Source organism: Heterocephalus glaber, unplaced genomic scaffold (assembly GCF_053883595.1).
Source record: "Heterocephalus glaber isolate CG9 unplaced genomic scaffold, H.glaber_assembly_v1.0 deba00000347, whole genome shotgun sequence".
Classification (NCBI taxonomy): Eukaryota; Metazoa; Chordata; class Mammalia; order Rodentia; family Bathyergidae; genus Heterocephalus; species Heterocephalus glaber.
Window position 1 is genome coordinate 49,793,515 of NW_028258143.1, and position 20,532 is coordinate 49,814,046.

Here is a 20,532-nt window from a genome sequence, read left to right on the forward strand (position 1 = left end):
GACCCCCCCCCAACTTTGATATTCTTTCTTGGAATGTTGTTTTTATAAGTGGGATTTGTAGGTTACAGGATAGGAACATGGTATGGATCCTAGCACATGTTGTTTGCTAAAGTTTATGTTAGAGTTGTATTACTGTTACTGTGCGCTGTCACCAGAGTTGTTTTCATTGCCCACCCTGCTGTCTTAAACATGACAACATGAATCCTGAGTGACTGGGAAGGTGTGTATGTGTGTGTGTGAGAGAGAGAGAGAGAGACAGAGAGAGAGACTTTCTAATGAATTCACATAAAAGCTAAAAGACAGGACATTACAAAATTTTTTCCGGATGGAATTCAAGATTGTCATTGCTCACTTCTCTGAGGTTATAAATAACATTCTCTTGATTTAATTTCTCTAAAACAAATTTGTCTATGCAGGCAACAATTATATTAACCATATAATTACATACTTCCCCTTATAGAGAGTTGAAAAGGATTATCTCAGTATTATTTTAAGAACCTTAGACTTGTTTTCTAAGTCCTCTCTTTTTGCTGGTAAAAATCATTGTTAACATGTTGTCTGTACTGTTTTGAGCAGTATGAAAAAGACATCATTTGATGGTCTGAAGTGTACTGTAGAGTTGTTTTCTGGAGTAATTCCATCTTTGTAGTTACTTTTAATACTAAATATAGGCAGTTATGGGTTGACTGGTCAGGGGAAACCTAACATTGATTTTACATTAACAATCCCCACCCCTTTATTGAGCATTAACCAGGTTCTTTTCTTCATGTAGAATATAAAGCTGTATCTAGTGGTGGACTCCCTGCCCTTGAGGAATTGATACTATAGTGAGGAGACAGACTACTAAACAGATAGTTGGTAGTGTAATAAATACTATGTTTGGTGCACAGAGTGTTACTGGGAGTAGTAGGACATAAGGGCGAGAAAATAACCAGATATCCTAGAACTGGCACTTAATGTAAATGATTACAGGCAAGCCATCGAAGGATTTTTAAGGAGGTTGATATGCAGTGAAATCACATGCCGATGGATTAGAGTGGGGTAAGACTGGCACCTGGGAGATCAGGCAGTTTAACAATCTAGGTGGGCAGGTGTGATGAGGGAACTAAGATGATAATAAGGAAAGGAGGAGATGTATATGAGATATTTAGTGGCTACAGATTGTTAGACTTGATGATCAGTATGATATGGGAGCTGAGGGAGAAGTCATAAATTGTTCCCGCAGTTCTAATTGGTTAACTTTTTTGTTTGTTTTGGAGACAGGGGCTCGCTATGTAGTTCAGGCCGGCCTTGAACTTGTGGCAATCCTCCTGCCTTAGCCTCCTGAGTGCTGGAATTGCAGGTGGGCGCCATCGCAGTTGGCTCCTGCAGTTCTCTTTGGATGTGCTTCCTGTTCACCAAAATGAGGAGTTTTAGGAGGGGGCACAGGTTTAGCAATAAAATTGATATGCTCAGTTCTGGCCATTAATGAGTTTCAGAGGACATCCAAGTGAAGATTTCTAGTTAGAGGGTTTGTGTTTTAGGGGAGAGTTCTTAGAGCTATGGAATTTTTTCAAAGAGGTACTAGTGGAAGCCTTGTATTATGGGAGAGTATGCATAGTAAGAAGATAAAAGGATTTACTATAGAACTTCAGGACAAACACTAAAGGGAATGGCTCGGAAGGGAAACCTTCAAAGTTGACTGAAAGAAGTGACTGGAGTGGAGTAGGAGGGAAACTGGAATGAGTGGCATTAGAGAGGGCACAAGAGGGAGACAATTCAGACAGAAGAAATTACTAAGATTGTTCAGTATCTTAAGAGTTCAGATAAGATTGGCAGTCCCATTTGATTTGCTGGTTAGGAGGTCATCCTTTGGTAACAGTATCAAGAGTAATTTTAGTTACATATGTAGTGACTGTGCTTCATCTCTGGGGTAATAAGTTTGTAGCAGAAAATTCGTATTAAAGGTGGACACAAAAGCCTATGTAGATTAAGGATTTAGGAACATTTCTGTTCCTTTATATTGTACTTTACAAATAGGAGTTATAAAGAAATAAGCTATAATTTAGATGCTAGCTTTATTACTTTTAATGTAGTAACTGCCTAGAATTAATCTAATAAAAGTGGAAGACTGAAAACAAGGTAAGATTTTAATTTTTGTTAATCTTTTCTAAATTAGTGGTGTTTCCTTCTGATTATATTATAGTGTCTTTTTTTCTTCTTTCTTTTTTTTTTTTGGTACCGGGGATCAAACTCAGTACCTTGCACTTGTGAGGCAGGAGGCGGCACCACTGAGCTAAATCCCCAGCCCTATAGTGTCTTTTTTTAAAACATGGAAGATAGAGATTAGGTGAATCAAAGCTTATTAAGGATATTTTGTATTTATTACTAATAACATGTATACTGGTGGACATAGTTTAGATTTTTAAAAATAAAGACCTGAATGCTCTTGTAATAAATAATACTACTACTAATAAATAATAAAAATTTTAGACTTCCTTTGTGATAAATTTTATTTCCTTTGAGCAGTTATGATACTGACATGCACTTGAAACTAATTCTGTAGTAGACAGGTAAGAATTAAGATGTCGTTTTCACTTGTGTATTCTTTGTTAGATTAAGTTTGATAATAAAGGTAGAACACTTCATAAACACTTAATGATGATCCATTTTCATGTACTCCACTTATAGACAAACTTAGTATCCCTTTCATGATAAATTAACTCAATAGAAAACAAGTTATGAACTGGAAACTTTTTTTTTTTGTACCGGGGATCAAACTCGGGTCCTTGAGCTTGTGAGGCAGGCGGCAGAACCACAGCTAAATCCCTGGCCCCACAAACTGGAAACTTTTGATGGTTGTAATAATATGCAATATCAGTGTCTTCATCTCCAGGATAATAGTAGGAAATTTCTGAAATGTGCTGAATCTACTAAAAGTTGCTTATGTCTTGTATTAATGGTCTTTATTTATACTTATACCCAATTTTAATAAAGGAATAGCCTAGATTAAGAAAAAAATTCCCAACAATGACATTCCATTTCTGGTTACATAGAAAACTGATATAAAGAATGCATCTTAATTCTAATGTCAAGCAGTTACACTTGAAGTTTTCTTATTTTTGATGTTTAGATTTAAAATACTCTCTATGGACATGTTTATTCTAAAAGTTAATAAACATGTTTAAAGGTGAACTGTAGAATGGCATTACTTAAAGAAGGATACCAAATCTTATAAATTGACAAAGTACTGATATAGGAGATTAAACGTATATTCTATCAACATGCTGTTGTTCCTCATAGCATTTTTGGAGGTCAGTTAGAATTCTTTGAACATCTGTGGCACTTTTTTGTTTGCTTTCATATCTTCCTCTGTAGTAAATATTTGAAAGTATTTGGGACTGGACTTAATTTTCATAAACTTTTTATTTCAAAACAATCTTAAACTAACAGAAATGTTTTAAGGACAATTCAGGGAACTTCCTAAAACATTTCAGAGTAAGTTGCTGGTGTGCTTCTTCTCTTTAGAATATTTTAGTATGTATTCCCTAGAAATTAAGACCTTTTCCTACATAACCGCATTGCTTCTATCAAAATTAGAAAATTAAGGCAGGTGTGGTGGCATGTGACTGTAGTCAAAGTTACCAGGGGGCAGGAATGTGATTTGAGCCTAAAAGTTGAGACAAGCCTTGGCAATATAGTAAGACTCCATCTAAAAAAAAAAAAAAAAGGAATTAACATTGTATTTGAGTATGATTAAATCCTTAGATCTCAAGTTTGAATGCTTGTTTAATCTGGTTCATAATCAACCATTGCATTTAATTGTCTTTTTGTCTCCTGCAATAAACTGTTTCTTCAGTTTTTATTTTGGCACTGCTGATGATTATTACAGTATAGAAGGAGCATTATAGAATGTCCTTCAATTAGAATTTGCCTGTTTAGCTTCCAGTTATGTATCTTTGGCAGGAATGTCAATGAAGTATTGTTTTCTTTTCATTGCATCTGATCAGGTGTCACATACTTTCAATTTGTTTCATTACTGGTGGCTAAATTTGATCACTTGATTTAGGGGATGTCTTCCACACTTTCAAGATTAAATTACTTTTTCATTCCTTGTGATTAACATGTAATTTATGGAGCAATACTGTGACATACAATGATGTTCCATTACTTACATACTTTCAATATACTATTCATTTAGTTTTATTAATATGAGCTCATGGGTTCCTATTTTATCTTATGGGTTATAATCAGATGTGCTTATTATTCATTTTGATGCTCAAATTATTCTAGATTTCCCAGGTTACACTAGGAGTTCCTTCAAGCTGGTTTTTGTGTCCTTTTGCTCTATCCCCATAATTCTTTGAGCATGTTCTTATTTTCTAGGACAATTAGATCTTCTAGGCTCATCTTCTACTTGAAGTTGGCCATTTCTCCAAGGAGTCCTGGTGACTTTTAGTAGAAAACAGTATTTAGAAACCATAGTCCATGTGCTTATTCTAATGGGGAATAGCTGTTTTCAGGTCCTCTTAGAGCTGGGTACAAATGAGTGTGTGTCTCTGTATGTCTTTGTTTGCATTGGGGGTGGGAGAGGGAGAAATTTATTTTCATGTCTGTCTGTATATTTTGAAACTTCTTAGTTTATCCTAATACTTATAATTCCAATATGATACCATAGGAATAAGTTTTGTTTTCCTTCTTTCCGTGTTCATAACTCATAATCTCCATCCCTTCTGTATATATGAAACATTTTGATCATTTCCCAAGTATATAGACAATTTCTTGCAATCTTTCCCCATACGAGTGCCTTCTTATGCCAGGCTGTTGGGTCCTGACACCCTCTACCAGGCAGTGGTAGCCACTTTTTATGTTTAGGAAGGCAAGAGAGGGGAGGGATAGAGTTATTTTTCTGAAATGATCAATGTCATTCAGAATTAACTTTGATGAATAAGGTGAGTGATTACCCTGGATAATATTTGAGTTCAAAAACAATGTAAAAGAGTTATAGTTATAAAATGATGAGGCAGATTTTCTTATATGGGTCCTAAATTATCTATAGAATAAATGTTAGAATATTAAAAATCTTTTAAACATTATTGACAAAAATGTATAACTTCTTATGGTAGGGTGAACCACGGTACTTTATTATTAGCACTAATCTGGTGAGAGCAGATGTACAAATAATAAAAAAAACTATTATTAGTGTTTCATTTTTCTAAGTACTGCGCTATCTTTGAGTCATTTCAGATTAATAAAAATACTTTAGGCTCTTCATAGAAATGCCTACATAGCATCTCTGTTTAACACAATGATTTAACTTTTAATAGTCATTAAAAGAAACTGCTCTAGTATACTTATTATGTCCTTATCATGGGCTATGATCTGTTCCTCTTTGTTCAACTTATAACTTGTCTTTTTTCTTTTTTTTGGTACTGGGCATCGAACTCAGAATCTTGCGCTTGCGAGGCAGGCAAAGGAACTACTGAGCTAAATGCCTGGCCCAACTTGCCTTTTTAACCTTTTTCTTTTCTTTCCTTCTTCTCCTTTCCCTCTTTTTAGAATTACTATTTTAACCTCTTACTAGAAGTAAATTTTATGCTCACTAGTATTGTTAGTATCTCATGATCTGGGCAAGTCTGTCTTCTTTATTAGTTTACTTTTATTTTTTTATGTTGTGGTCCTGTTGAATTGGTATCAGTAGATTTATTTATTTGCAACCAATCTCAAATTAAAATATTCTTAGGAACTAGGTAAGAAATAGATAAAGGATAAATATTAAAAATGTAATGAATTAATCCAAAGGAATATTTATAGGTAGATTTGGAATATGTTTTTATTCTTTGTTGTGTTTGAAACCCTTTCACATTCTTTTATTTCCAAATAAACCAAACTTGGAATATCTCTTCATAGAAACTGGGAAATTTATTGACTTCTACTCATTCTCTATTTTGTTGATATCTAAACATCATGGCTTTTTTTTCCCCTGGTACTGGGGATTGAACTCAGGACCTTACGCTTCCCAGGCAGGCACCAGCCATATCACTGAGCTACATCCCTGGGTCAACATCATGGGTTTTCATAGCAACCAATTTACTGTCATTTGTGCCTGGGCTTAAATTGTTGGTCCCTTGCTGAAAAAGACTCTTCTTGCTGTTATTCCCATCTGACATATACCCAGGAACTTGTGTTGTTGAAAAATCCAAATTTTCTATCTACTTTATTATTTTACATTTTAAATTAAATCTTAGCTTTTATTTTTACTTGAGTCAGTGAGATTCAAGCCTTTTTAAAGCAGTAAAATCCTTAAAAACAATCAAATCTTACATGTAATTTAATACATAATCTAGAAAATAGATTGTTCTCTACTATATGACGGGCTTTTCATATATATTCCTCAAGACAGTAAAATAGTTTTAAACATATTTGGTACTTATAACTTTATTTCTGTTTAATCTAGGCGACAAAAGGCTAGAGAGAGACAGCAGAAATTGCTTGCAGAATTTGCTTCACGACAGAAAAGCTTTATGGAAACTGCAATGGATGTTGGTAAGTCAAAATTTTTTAGTTTAGAACTTTCATAATTACAGTTATTACGTGAGGGATGATCTAGTCAAATCTTCCACTGTTTGTAAAGATTACAGACAGATGATTTCTAGTCTCTATTTAAACGACAGAGTGTTGAGGGACCAGATTTTCATTATAGACAGTCTATTCAGTTGTTGAGTAGCTGCAGTTGTTGGGAAGATTTTCCTGATGGTAGCAGTATAGTAAACTTCCTTTGTTCTCTTCTGTGTAATTATCCCTTAGATTTGTGAGGTCCATCAGTATGTATTTGCTTATTTATTTTGATTGTTTCCCATGTAATTACTCTAAGATCTTTATAATAGTTTTCAAATACTTTTAGTGTCTTCTCTTTCTGCCCACTCCTTCAGTAGTTCTAAAACTCAGGTGTAATTTTTACTTCCATTTTAATTAGCCTGAGGATTTTTACAATGTAAAGGAATGCAATATTCCTGTATATTGGTAGATTGCTATGCATAACCTTTTACAAACATGAAGGAAAAGACTAAATTGTAGTCTCAGTCTTGGGTTAACCAGGATGCTCCCTTCCATGACTATGATTTCTCTCTATTCCCTTCTGCTCCCTTCCCCTCCCTCCTTCCCTTTCTCTTTCCCTTCCTTCCCTCTCTTTCTGCTTTCCCGCTCTCTTTTTTTCACTTTCTTCCCTACCCTTCTTCTCATCTCCCTTCTCCTCCATTCCTCTCCCAGACAAGATTCGGGGGGAGGGTGGTGGCGGCAAAAGCCATGCATTTAGTACACACACATATTCAAACATGCATGTATATTTTCACACCTTTTTGTGCATATAAGCGTATTTAACCAGTGTCTAAAAGAAGAGTAGAAAAGGGGTCAGTCCAAATTTAGCCTGATGTCTTCTAAATGATTAACAGTGAAATTTACGTTTAGGCCATAACTTTGATGAAAAGAATATTTTGATGATTCTGTTCATGGGATTTAGTATCAGTTGATTTTCTCGTTATGAAAAACAAGGGTTTGTGCTTGCTTCAGCAGCATATACTGAAACTGGCAAAACAAGGATTTAGTTCATTGATACTACTTTATCTTTTCCCATCTCTTTTTCTTCTTCTCTTGCAAACTGGTAATTGTTTTTACATATTTAATGTGTTTATAATAAATACAGTACTCAGTATCTCGGTACCCCTTTATATAAAATGAACTAATAAGCACTTCTGCCCTTCTTTTTATTTTTCTATTCCTAATCTCTTCCTTTTGCCTTTTACCAGCTACTTGTTTACTTTTTAAATTGTCAAGATTGCTACAGTTGCAATAATGTCTTCTATCAAAGGTTGACTGTAACACAATGGAGAGTATTTGTATTAGTATTACTTTGTTGAGTTCAGGGCTAAATAATATACTAGCAACCATTTACTTCTTTCGCATCTGGTGGCCTGATTGCTGGATCACTTTAAGGAGACTGTCTTTGGTACCTAGCCTCTTGTCTTACAGTTCCTAGATTGCTAAAATTCATAGAACTTTATATTTATTTATGTTTGGACCATGACTTATTATGTTGCCTTTTGTTTTCCCTGAAGTTTCTTTTTTTTTTTCCCCCTGAAGTTTCAACTGCCCTTTTTTATTTTATTTTATTTTAAAAATTGTATTCTGATAATATCTTTATTATGTTTCTATTATTCTGTTCACTTAATCATCCTATTCTTTGCATGAAATACTTCTGCATTGGGGTCCATTTGCTTCCTTGAGATAGGTTTCCTGCATCTTTTCCCCTCCCCTTGCCTCCCCTCACCTCCTTTTTTTGTTGATTTGCATCCTTAAGTATATTTCTCATAGTGTTTGTGTGGAGGCTAACCTGATTCTTTGTATCTCTAGAAGGGACTTTAGTCTGTTGTCACACTTGATTGTTAATTTCGATGGATATAGAATGCCAGGTTGATGATAATATTTTCTGTCAAAACTGAAGGCATTGCTCCTTTGTCTTTTACCATGTATTTAATGAGAACTCTGACAGTAATCTGATTTTTACATATTGTAGGCAAGCATTTTTCCCTTCTCTGTGATGTTTTTATGATTATCTGATTCATAGAGATATAAAAGTTTATCATCATTTGTTTTTATGAGGATTTTCTCTTTTTTATTTCTTTTTTTAGGACTTACTGTATCATTCTGATCTACAGATTCCTATTTCTAAAGCTCTAAGAAAAAATTTCTTGTGATTTTTTTGATGATTGATATAACTATCTTCCAGGATAATCCTCAGTGATCCTTGCCTAGTGGTATTTGTGCCTTGTGCAGTTTTCTTCCCCATCACATCAGCACTGCATGACCATGGAATATGGCAGAAGTGACCATATGTTATTTTGAGATCTACTCTATGAAAGACATTATGACTTCTGTCTTGGTTGCTCTGTCTGTCTTGAAGTACTCATGCTACAGGAATCCAGCTGCCGTGTCATGAGCAGGCCTGTGAAGAGAACTGAGAGGTATCTGGCCAACAGCCATGTGCATGAGATTGGATGTGATGATCCTCTGCTAAGTAGGCCTTTAGGTGACTATGGCTGACTCATAGTTTGGCAGCAGTTTTAGGAGAGAGCCTGAGCTATGACCAGCCATAAAGCTAAGCTGCTTCCATACAACTCACTCTCAGAAACTGTTAAATAAATGTTGTTTTAAGTCACTGAGTATTGGGGGTAATTTGTTGTTGAGAGATACTGCAATATTTTTCTCCTTACATTTTATTCTCTTTCTAGGGATTTTAAGTTGGATGTTAATCTCCTAGATGGATCTCTTAAATTTTTTATGTCATTTATCTTTTTTAATTTTCTTTTTACTTTACATACTAAGAGATTTCCTTTCTTCAGTATCTTTCTTTGTATATAGAAGTTGTTTTTTTTAAAATTTCTGAATGTGTTTGGAGTGTTTTTTTGTTTTCTTCTCTAAATTATTCTTTATCCTTTTAAATTACTTTTAAAATTTATAGCAGTCATGTTGCTGGTTTTCTGCATTTGGCTCATGATCCTTATAGGGGAGAGGCAGGTTGACCCTCAGACTTCAGTTAGGGGTGGGAGGACAGTAGACCCCTCTGTGTTTGGGCCCCAAATGCTAACACTCATGTCAGAAGCCCCAGTCCTCTCCAACCAGCTTGTTCAGTTTCTTTGGAAAAGAAATTTCAATGTCAAGCCACTTGAGTGTTCTGTTTGGTCAGGGATTAGGGCTGCTAAGTAATGAAGCATATATATAGTCCTTCAAATAATTACTGTTTTCAGAGTCACCTCACCCAGTGACTTCTGCTCTCTGCTTTACTGGCTGATTCTGAGCCAGGGGTTGACATTGTAATGGACAGATAAAGTTTTTCTTTTGTGTAATTTTCTCATAGCATGTAGGTAGTTGCAGCTTTTGTGGCTTTCATGCTGAAAGCATGTCTTCCTCTCCTCCAGTCCTTCAAAAATTTTATTGATGTATCTTCTTCATTGGTGAAACTTTCCCCAACACTTCATTCTTTTCCTATATTCTTGTAGGACTCTTTCTTCATGTGTTTCTCTATTATCATTTCAGTAGGATTTTTTTTTTTTTTTTTAGAATGAAAGAGAAAGCATGTTCAGCCTGTAATCTTGAATCAGGTATAGATGCTTGATGACTTACAATAAACCCATTGTACATATTGTCAAGTTGAAAATGCATCTGGTACATCTAACATGATGAACGTCATAGCTTAGTAATGTAGTCCACTGTGGAGCATTCATTTTACTCCCCTGATCACTTGGCTTACTGGGAGCTGTGACTCTTTACCACTGTCTAGCATTTTGAGAATATCATACTTTATTTGCTAGCCCAGGAAAAGATCAAAATTCAAAATTTGAAGTATGGTTTCTATTGAATGTGCATTGCTTTTGCACAATTGTAAAGTTGAAATATCAAGTCAAATGGTTATTAAGTCAAGGACTAGTTTGCACTTGGTAATATGTATTGCTGTAGGTATAAGGTTAAAATTTCTGTTATTACAAAAACATTAAGTTTTCATTCTAGAAACTTGGAAAACATGAATAACAACAACAACAAAGAAAGTGAATAATATTATCATTTTACTACCCTATTTCCTAAGCTAGGCTGTATTCTTATATTTTTCTAAGTATATATGTATTTAAAAATGCATTTTTTACCAAAATGAAATAATTTCAACATGCAATTTTCTTCTTATGAAAAATTCTAAACATAAAGCACCTGAAAAAAAGTATCGTGAACAACTATGTGAACAACTTATAGAACCATCACCTCATGAACATTTTTCTGTCTTGTCCTTTTCATTCTCTCTCTCTCTTTCTCTTTCATAAATGAAGTAAATTGCAGGCATCAGTTTGCTGTTTTACTTGTCAAACTTAAACATTCATGTCCTAGGAATTAAAAATATTTTTCCTACACAAATACAGTACATCATACCTAAGAAAATCACTTTTCCTACAAAATAAAATAACTTTAAGATATCAGACTTGTATTATGTTAAATGGCAAAATATTAAGTTAAAATTATTATAGATTATTTTCTTTTTTAATGCACTTTACTAATGGGTGTATAGCTATGTTCTGAAGTCACTCAAAGTCTTTTTATTGTGAGGTGATTTATCTAGTTTGACATAGTTGTTTTATTCCTTTCAGTTTGTTCACAATTTTAGGAACTAAGAAAGAGAGCCTAGTTAATACTTTTAGAAATTGTTTTTATCTTCTGCCTCCCACTCCTAAGTGAGATAAAACAAAAATGAGTTTCTGAGAAATTGATTATGCAATGTACCCAGAGGAGATTGGATGGTGTCCTCAATAGGGGAAAGGTCACTTCATCCCACTGAGGAGATGGAGGGAAGGAGGAAAAAGTGGAAGGAGATAGAGGTAAGTTCCATTGGGTACAGGGAAGTGGGATGTTCAGGAGGATTGCTTTTGATTGCTTCAGTTTTCAGGGTTAAATAAAAAGTGAGTTCTACTAGGTGAAATTGGAGAGTGGTAGATATTGTTTATGAAAGCTGATAAGCAATGCTTAGGGTCTTAGGTATATTCAGGATCATAGATCTGAATGTTATGTTTCTTCAAGGTTATTGACTCCCTCTCTAAATCTTACTACTTTTTGGAAGGTTTGACCTTTTTTGGCTGTAGCCAGGGCACAGGAAGAACAATTGAGGGTTCAAGCAGACATGATGGCTAGCAAACAGAGGCAATTCTCAGAAGTCATCAGGATAATGAGCTGCACTCCCTCCCAGACCTGAGGCTTGCATGCCTCAGTGAGGACAGGTGAGGCATTAAAGATTCATGAGCACTTGGTTTCTTTATGTTGGTCACAGCCACACCAGTAGGACTCTAAACTATGCTGGTTCTATATTCTCTTTATTCATAACTCAGTCCCTTTACAAAGATGTCTGATTCCAAACAAACCCACTGACACCCCAGTTTTCAAATGTTGCCTAAGATAAAACTTATAAAATCACATGTTGATTTGCCTCTATTTTCTTTTTTTTTTGCGTCTGGTATTTTGCATTAACACATGGAGCAGGCTCCACACTTGAGATACTTACTACCTAGCAGTAGTACTGATACTGTTTATTCTTAGCCTAATCCTCTGCTTCACTTGTCAGATTCCTTTTTGTCTTTTTCCTTATTTTTCATCTGTGTTTTAAGAATGCAAATAATCTGTAGTTGCTTCTTTCTTATTTTGCCTATATCTTTGTGTTTAAAAATTCCTAGTCTAGGGCTGGGGATTTAGCTCAGTGGTGCTGCACCTGCCTTGCAAGTGCAAGGTCCTAAATTCAGTCCCTAGTACGAGAAAAAACAAAACAAAACAAAACACCAATAAAAACCAGAAATTTGGGCTGGGGATTTAGCTCAGTGATTCCACTGCTTGCTCTGCAAGCACAAGGACCAGAGTTCGATCCCAGGTACCAAAAAAACCCCCCACAACCCCCCCCCCCCCAAATTCCTAGTCTAGTAACGTAACATATAGATTATTTCAAATTTATGTCACACAGTACTTTACAATCATTATCACTAGGTAATAATTTAAATAAACCTTTCTGAATGCAACAAATTTTCACTTAGTATTCTTGCTTATCTGTTGTATAATGGCCTTTTGTGATTATGAAATTTCCTACATGAAGAAGCTCTATCCTACATGTCTGTCTGTCCTTCTCTCCTGATCAGTGTCCCCTATAATTTTTACTAACTGTCTAGGTATAGGGGTCAATATGTTAGATTGTAACCTTGATCCATTGAAGTTTGTCAGATAGGTGTGGCTGAAATGAAACAAAATTGAGTGAGATCAGATGCTTAATATAGAATAAGAATTTGTTGGGCATTTTAATTTTAAGTATGCTATATGTTAATTGTGAAAATTATACAGTGCAGAAAAGCAAAAAGGAAAAATTTTATGACTAATCTCAACCATCCAAAGGGCATGTACATTACTGATATATTATATAGTACAATTTTGTACTATGCCTTTTTACCTAACATTTTTTTTTACTAGAAAGAAATGTTTTTAATATTATTTTTAACATTTAAAAAAATGAAACAATTCAATAAGAATCCTTCCATTGTTCTTTATACAGATTTAAATGCTGTCAGGTAATTTATCAGTTATATTTGTAATCAATAATCTTATCAGTGAGGTTAGAAATTACAGTATTTACTGAGCTAAACTCACAAAATAAGGCACAACTACATAATCACAAATAGTAAACACAATACAAATAATGAACCCAAAAATTAAATGAAAAAATATTCATGCAGAAGTATATACAGAAGCTATGACTGCATGATCCAGTTCAAGGAAGTACATAGTACATACACAGGACTGCGTTATGTTACAGTAAGCTCAGTACTTCTGCACAGAAAGAACTTAGTGATTTCCAACTCCATCTTATACACTTTTACATAAATTTAGGGAGTGTATGCACAATATTCACATCTGCAACAATAACAAATTGATCATTAAAATTCAGGCAAAGGGCAATTAAGACACTAACATTTTAATATAAGAATTTCCCTAGCTATTATTGAAAGCTTCTTGTAACTATTAATGACTGTATTTCATGGCCAGCATAGTGCATTGCTTATAAACATGGACTTTGGAGCATGACTGTTTGAGTTCATATCTCAGATCCATCATTGACTGGAATAATTAGCTGCTTCCTGCCTCGGTTTCATGTAGTTAATAAGGAATTTTTCTGCTACCTGCTTTATAGGGTCATTGGGAGGATTGAATGTAGTAGTACATTTAAAATGCTTACAAGAGAACTTTTAGCACATAGTATTATGTAAGCATTGAATATTACTGTTATTTTATTTTACAATTTGCTTAATCATTTAATTTACTCCTATATTTGGACTTTAGTTTTTGCTACTCTTAATTATTATAAGTATTATATGTACAAAATGTTTCCATATTTTTGGTCTGAGTTTAAGAATGAGAATTTTGGGGATGATGATGATGATGATGGTGGCATATATTTTTGTATATTAACTGCTTATCTATGGCTATGTTAATCATGTTGTGTATAATGCTCTGTTGCTCCTGGCACACCCATGAGATAGGTGATATTATAAAGATGTCTAGATGTAGAGAGTAAGTAATTTTTTTTAAATTTGTTTTTTGGTACTGAGAATTGAACTCAGGACCTTGCTCTTGCGAGGCAGGTGTGTTGCCACTGAGCTAAATCCCTGGCCCGAGAGATTAAGTAATTTGAAGTTATATAGTAGGAAGTGGCAGTGCTTGGGCTATTAACCAACGAATTTTGCCTGTTCTTTACTGTTTCTTCATATTTGAAGGAAATTGAGGAGAGTATGGCCTTTCCTGCTAGTTTCCAACCAAATTGGTGATGGTAGCTTGTGGTTAACTATGAGAATATTTGCATAGTAAGAATTACTATACCTGGGCCGGGGATTTAGCTCAGTGGCACTGCACCTGCCTTGTAAGTGCAAAGTCCAGAGTTCAATCCCTGGTACCAAAAAAAAAAAAAAAGAGAGAATTACTATACCTGATAATTAGTTGGTTGATTGACTGAGGAACAAGATAGAAGGGATATTCAATGTGTTTGGACAAGTTTTATTTATTAAATAGGGTAGGGGCTGGGGATGTAGCGCAATGGTAGAGCACTGCACACAGCAAACAAAACATAGAAAAGTGAAAAGAACACTGCTTTTTCAATCACTACAGCAAAAATCCTTGATGTGACTGTTTGTCTAAACTGGTTATAGGGTCAGGCTCAGTCAAGTCATATGAATTGAAAATAGTGATAAGAGCGTGATTTCCTGAAACAAAAATTAAGGCCTTTTGTTAGCAGAATGGACAGTAGGTTCTGAGTAGATAGAAATAGCATCTATCCACAGTACCGCTATTTTAAGATTTCATTTGGAAAGTAGGGCAGTTCAGTTGAGAGCTGAATAAAGTAAGATTTTGTTGACTTTTATTGTTGGTATTTTGGAGGGAGATGTTTATTTAATAATATAGTTTAATTTGCTGTTCTTTTATTTAAAAAATAAACAAGTATATACGCTATTATTTATATAAGAAATGATAGTATTTGATAATATATTCCAAAATATATTTCATATTTTATATCTGTATATGTAGGGATATATGTATATTTATGTCCCCAGTGTCTTCTTCTTAAATATATTATAATATATACACTTTCTCTACCTTAGTTTTTTTTTCACTAAATCTTATATCCTGGATATCCCACCCTGTACTGTATAGAGATATTTATCATTTCTTTTTCTAGTTGTGTAATTTTTCATTTTGTGGATATTCATAGATTATTCAGTTTTTGTTTAATAGACATGTGGGTTGTTTCTGCTCTTTCGCTATTTCAGTAGCACTGTAATAAAGGTCCTTGTGCATATATCTTTTTATATTTTAAAATACATCTGTAGGATAGGTTTCTAGAAGTGAGATTGCTGGCTATAGGGTAAATGCACATGTAATTTTTTTTAGATACTGTCAGATTCTCTCCATAGAGGTTGTACTATTTTACATTCCTGCCAGCAGTATGTCAGTTTCTTTACATTGGTGTCATTAGAGTATGCGATCAAACTTACACTTTTGCTAATTATGTGGGTGAAAAGAAGTAGTATCTTGATTTAGTTTTAATTAGTATGTCTTATTATGAGAAGGAATGATCTTTGCATATTTAATGGTTTCTTGTTTCCTGAAACATCTTTTTGTGCTTTGGAACACTTTGGGATATGAGCCCACACTATACTAGATTATCCTTTGTGTTCTTATACTTTCTTGAGATCAGCCATAGCTGTGGCTTTGCTGTCTTTCAGGTAGGATTGACTATCTGTGGCATTGGAATACATATAATATATACTTCTGTGTACCTATGGCTGTTGCAACTATGCTGTAAAAACATTGTCATAAAATGTTTTAATGTGGCTTTGAATTTTACTGTGATAAATTGTGAAATTCTTGTTCTCACCACTAAACAGCAATTACTTGAATTCCTTTTCCCTGAAATCAGATTTCATGGATAAGAATACATTTTACCTTGGTTGTTTATAATAAAAATTTGTTTGATTTTGAGGAATGGCATTGCCAAGTCTGTCATTTTTAAGTTTATCATCTGTTATATGGTATATTTCAAAAAAATAAAAAAGTTAAAATGTTTTGGTTACTTGTTCCATGTATAAGATACACATTGATACCAAGGCAAAACATTTAATAAACATTATAACATATGCTTAGCACAGGTAAATAAGGTTATATAAAACTATATGATAGCAAAGCTAATCTTTTCCACTTTTTCCCTTTTAATCTCTCTTCTTTAGGATAAACTACTTGTCTTATTTACTTTCCTTGTTGCTAAGACAAAATGGCCTGATGCCTAAGGTTAAAGGAAGAAAGGTTTATTTGACCCACAGTTTGTAGAGGTTTCAGACCATAATCAGCTGGCTCCAAAGCAGGGTGGCATGGCAGAGGGGCATCGCAGAAAAACAGTGCATGGCAAAGCAGGGCAGGCAGAAGGTAGCCAGCAGTGTAGTAGCAACCAGTAAGCGACAATAGTAGCTTCTTTCTGCCCTTTTTATAGTCTACATAGGACACTCACCTTAGGGTGAGCGCCAAACATCAGTCAACTAATTTAGTAACCACACATCCTTAATCTCAGCATCATACATTTTAGATCTACCCATCTCTGTGAAAAAGCTCCATCTGTGACTTTGGTAGGGCTTTGGCGGGGACATCTAGACAGAAGTCATGACATCACATAAATAGATTTTGTTTGTACTGTATTTTTCCTGAAATGAGATGGACTATATAAATGCTGTGCAATTGCTTCCTTTTTAAACACTTACAGTGTATCATGAAAATCACAGAAAAAATTATATATAGATCTTATTTTATCCTCAAATCTTATTTTTTGTACTCATTCATTATGGACACACCATGCACCTGCTTATAGTGTAACTACATGAGATTAACATGAATATTCCTGATTTGTGTTTTCTTCTTCCACAACTGGTTATTACAACCTGGCTTATGTACTCTTGTACACACACACACACACACACATATACACACACACACACACATATATATATATTAACATAATCATATATGAACTCTCCCCCTCTCCTTCCCTTCCACTTTGTTGGAGGGTTGGGGGGGTCATTGATCACATTACTAAATGAGACCACTCTTCTTTGCTCTCAGGCTTAGTAATACTTTCGTGTCTTCTTCAGTACTGATTCAGTGATTCTGAACTTTGGTTGTGGATTAGAATCATTGTAGCTCCTTTACTGTCCATGTCTGAATTTTACTATACGCTTGCTAAAGAAACATTTCTGGACGTAGGGCTCAGGCATAAGAATCTTTTGAAAATCCCAGCTGATTTTATTGTGCAGCCAACCCAGGTTGAGGACCATTGCTTTTATTTTATGTTTCTTTTCCTTCCTTTTCTTTTTTTTGGTACAGGGGATCGAACTCCAGTCCTTGTGCTTGTGAGGCAGGTGGTGGAACCACTGAACTAAATCCCCGGCTTCCTTCCTTTTCTTTATTTGGGGATAGGGAAGAAAACTTCACAATTGTCCATAATGAAGTAATTTACTCAACCATATCTTATTATTAGATATTCATGTTATTTTCAGTTTGTTTTTTATTCTGCTATTTAAAAAATGCAGCAGTAAACAGCTAACCTAAATTTTCTGAAATTGAGTTATCACTATGTATTTACTCTTTGATAATCACTAAACTGGGTTATTAACTAATAAAGTGTAAATATTTAGTTACAGTGATATGAATTTGACATTAACTCAAATTTTTTTATTGTTAAAAGTGAAAATAGTTCTTTGGCATTTGAAAATTTCTAGTTGAGGAATTCAACATCTCTAAAGTGAAGGAAGTACTGTGGAAGATGCTTTCTGTTAGCTTGCTACTGAGTGTCCTTAAAATTTCTTCTTCTAGCTCTGTTTTTTTTTTTTTTTAGCTAGCACTGTTTTTATGTTGAAGTAATTTATGGTTTATATACAGTGAAATGTATGAATCTAAGGTATATAATGAGTCTTAATAAATGTATAATCTTCATATAACATTGCTTTAGTGTGTGTGTGTGTGTGTGTGTGTGTATATATATATATATATATATATAAATATGTAGCTTTAGTATCTATATATAACGTTTCCATCCAGAAAGTGCTCTTGACTTTTTTTTCTATTTTTTGGGTATTCACCCACTTAATCAGTGGATGATCTTGAGCTGTACTAATTTCCCAGTGAAATCAAAGAATTAAAAATTAAAGATCAAGATAAATTAGTTGAAGCATGAACTTTGAAAATTATGTATTATGAAATGATGCAACAATAAGACGAAACTCAGTATTTATTTTGACATTTATGTTATAGTAAGTTGCATATTCTCAGAGTAGCACAAATTTACCAGCAACACATGAAATGGCACTGTATAAGCAAACTTTTTGAGAGAATTATCTGCTTCTGCAGTAGACACTTTAATGGTTCATTATGTGAACCATAATGCATGCATGTGTTGTAATTAAAGGAATATTATAGCACAAAATGCTGTTAGTGCAAATGTACATTTCTTTATACTGTATGGTAAATAAAACATTCTACAACAGACTTCAGTTTATGAAGATGCATGAAAAAGAGGTTATCTATTTTATTTTCATGCCATTAGCACGGCGTTACTCAGAAAATTAGTAAGCCTTTCTTTTAAAAACTCTGGGAGAGGTGACAATAATGTTTGATAATACATCTTGGTTATTAGGGTTTTCTTGAGGTTTTTAAGTTTCTCACAATAAGAGTTATTAAAAAAAAAGAAAGCTATCTTTGTGTGTGAGACAGGGCTAATGAAATTCTATTTCTTTTGTACTTAAAATTAGACTGAGTTCTTTTGTTTTTTTTTTTGTACTGGAGATCTAACTCGGGACCTTGAGCTTGCGAGGCAGGCGGCAGAACCACTGAGCTAAATCCCCGGCCCTAGACTGAGTTATTTCACTACACTTTATGTCAAGTATGTCTGTGTTCACCCTTGTAATTAAGAGCAGAGAGGTACATCCTCCCTATTTGGTAGTGAGCTTTCTCCTTGAAGTCCAAAGGAATCATATGTAAAATCTTAGTCACCTCTGTTACTTTCTTTTGAAGTCTTCTTTTCATCTTGCCCACTGATTTTATTTACATAAAATAAAATGATTCTTTTCATCTATTTTCTTTTGTTTCTCGGCTTGTTTTTATTTTTATTAATGTATCTTAATTTATGTCAGATGTATGTTTATCTGCATGAATTCATATTAAAAACATCAAAAGGACATCTTCCATTTTCTATTTCTGACATGTATTTTTACATATTTTCTTTGATATGCCTCTGTCTTTTTAACATGTTATAAAGCTTTTCTACTTCCCTGGTTTTCTCAGTTCCTTTTACTCATTTCTTTGCTACTATGGGCACCAGCATTGATCATTATGAATTTCAATATATTTATCTACAAGTCATTATTGTCTCAATACTTTTTCTTCTCCCCTTATCTCTGCTTTTCTCTTCTTTTTCTTTCAGTACTGGAGTTTGAACCCAAGGCCTTCATACTGAGCTACATCCCCAGCCCTTTTAAAATTTTGGGACAGGGTCTCATGAGTTGTTGTTGCCTAGGCTGGACACAAACTTGGGAACCTCTTACCTCTGCTGGGGTAGAGTGCTGGGATTATAGGCATACTCCACCATGCTGACTTCAAGATATTATGTCTGGTTGTTAATGACATTTTATCACTAGAGGATTAGAGTTATTTTCTATAATAGTTATGGTTTGTAATATATTATGGTTATATCTAATGATTTCCTTACATAAAAATACATTAATTGTTTTTCTGAGATATAATCACTAGAATTGGGAGTAAGGTAGAAATATTTTTTCTCTTTTATTTCCTAGGGTGTACTAACTTTTTTTTTTTTGGTACTGGGGATTGAACTTGGGTCCTCCGCTTGCGAGGCAGGTGCCAGAACCACTGAGCTACATCCCTGGCCCTGTACTAACATTATTTTCCCCACAAGCTTCCATCTTACTGTAAATTTACTCGTTTTTTTTGGTGCCTCAAAGAAAATTTTTTTTATTCTTAATTAATTTTATTGGTATATTTTAGGTATACAATATAATGACATTCATCATTGGAAATTTGCACCTTTACATAATCTCTCTTGGTTCTTATTTTTCCCCCTTCCCCTGCCCTCCCTTCAACCCCTCCATCCCTCCCTATTTACAAAGACTTTGTTTCCGTTTTCTCATATTAATTCCATTCCTTTTTTTCCTTTTCCCTACCCCTCCCACTTCCCCTTTGCCCCTTTTCTTCCTATTTCACCTTATCTTTTATACCTTTTAGTCCTTATTTACACTTTCAGTTTCTCAAAAAAAATTAAGATAAACAGCTGTCCCCTTCTTTCCTTCAAATGTTATTTTGATACACATGTCTTTGCCTCTCAATTTTACTTATAAATGACACATCAAAAGTATATTTAACCATATATCATTT

General features: G+C 34.2%; 1 protein-coding gene across 7 annotated transcripts in view; it reads left to right on the top strand.

Annotated features, from left to right (window-relative positions):
* The window catches only part of Ubr3 (ubiquitin protein ligase E3 component n-recognin 3), a 217,801-nt gene that overhangs the window by 102,379 nt on the left and 94,890 nt on the right, over positions 1 to 20,532 (top strand). For all 7 annotated transcript variants that reach the window (XM_087200088.1, XM_087200084.1, XM_087200107.1 and 4 more), the window contains one exon: positions 6,437 to 6,525. In XM_087200088.1, coding sequence (XP_087056214.1) covers positions 6,437 to 6,525 — 89 coding nt within the window. The remainder of the gene's footprint in view (positions 1 to 6,436; positions 6,526 to 20,532) is intronic.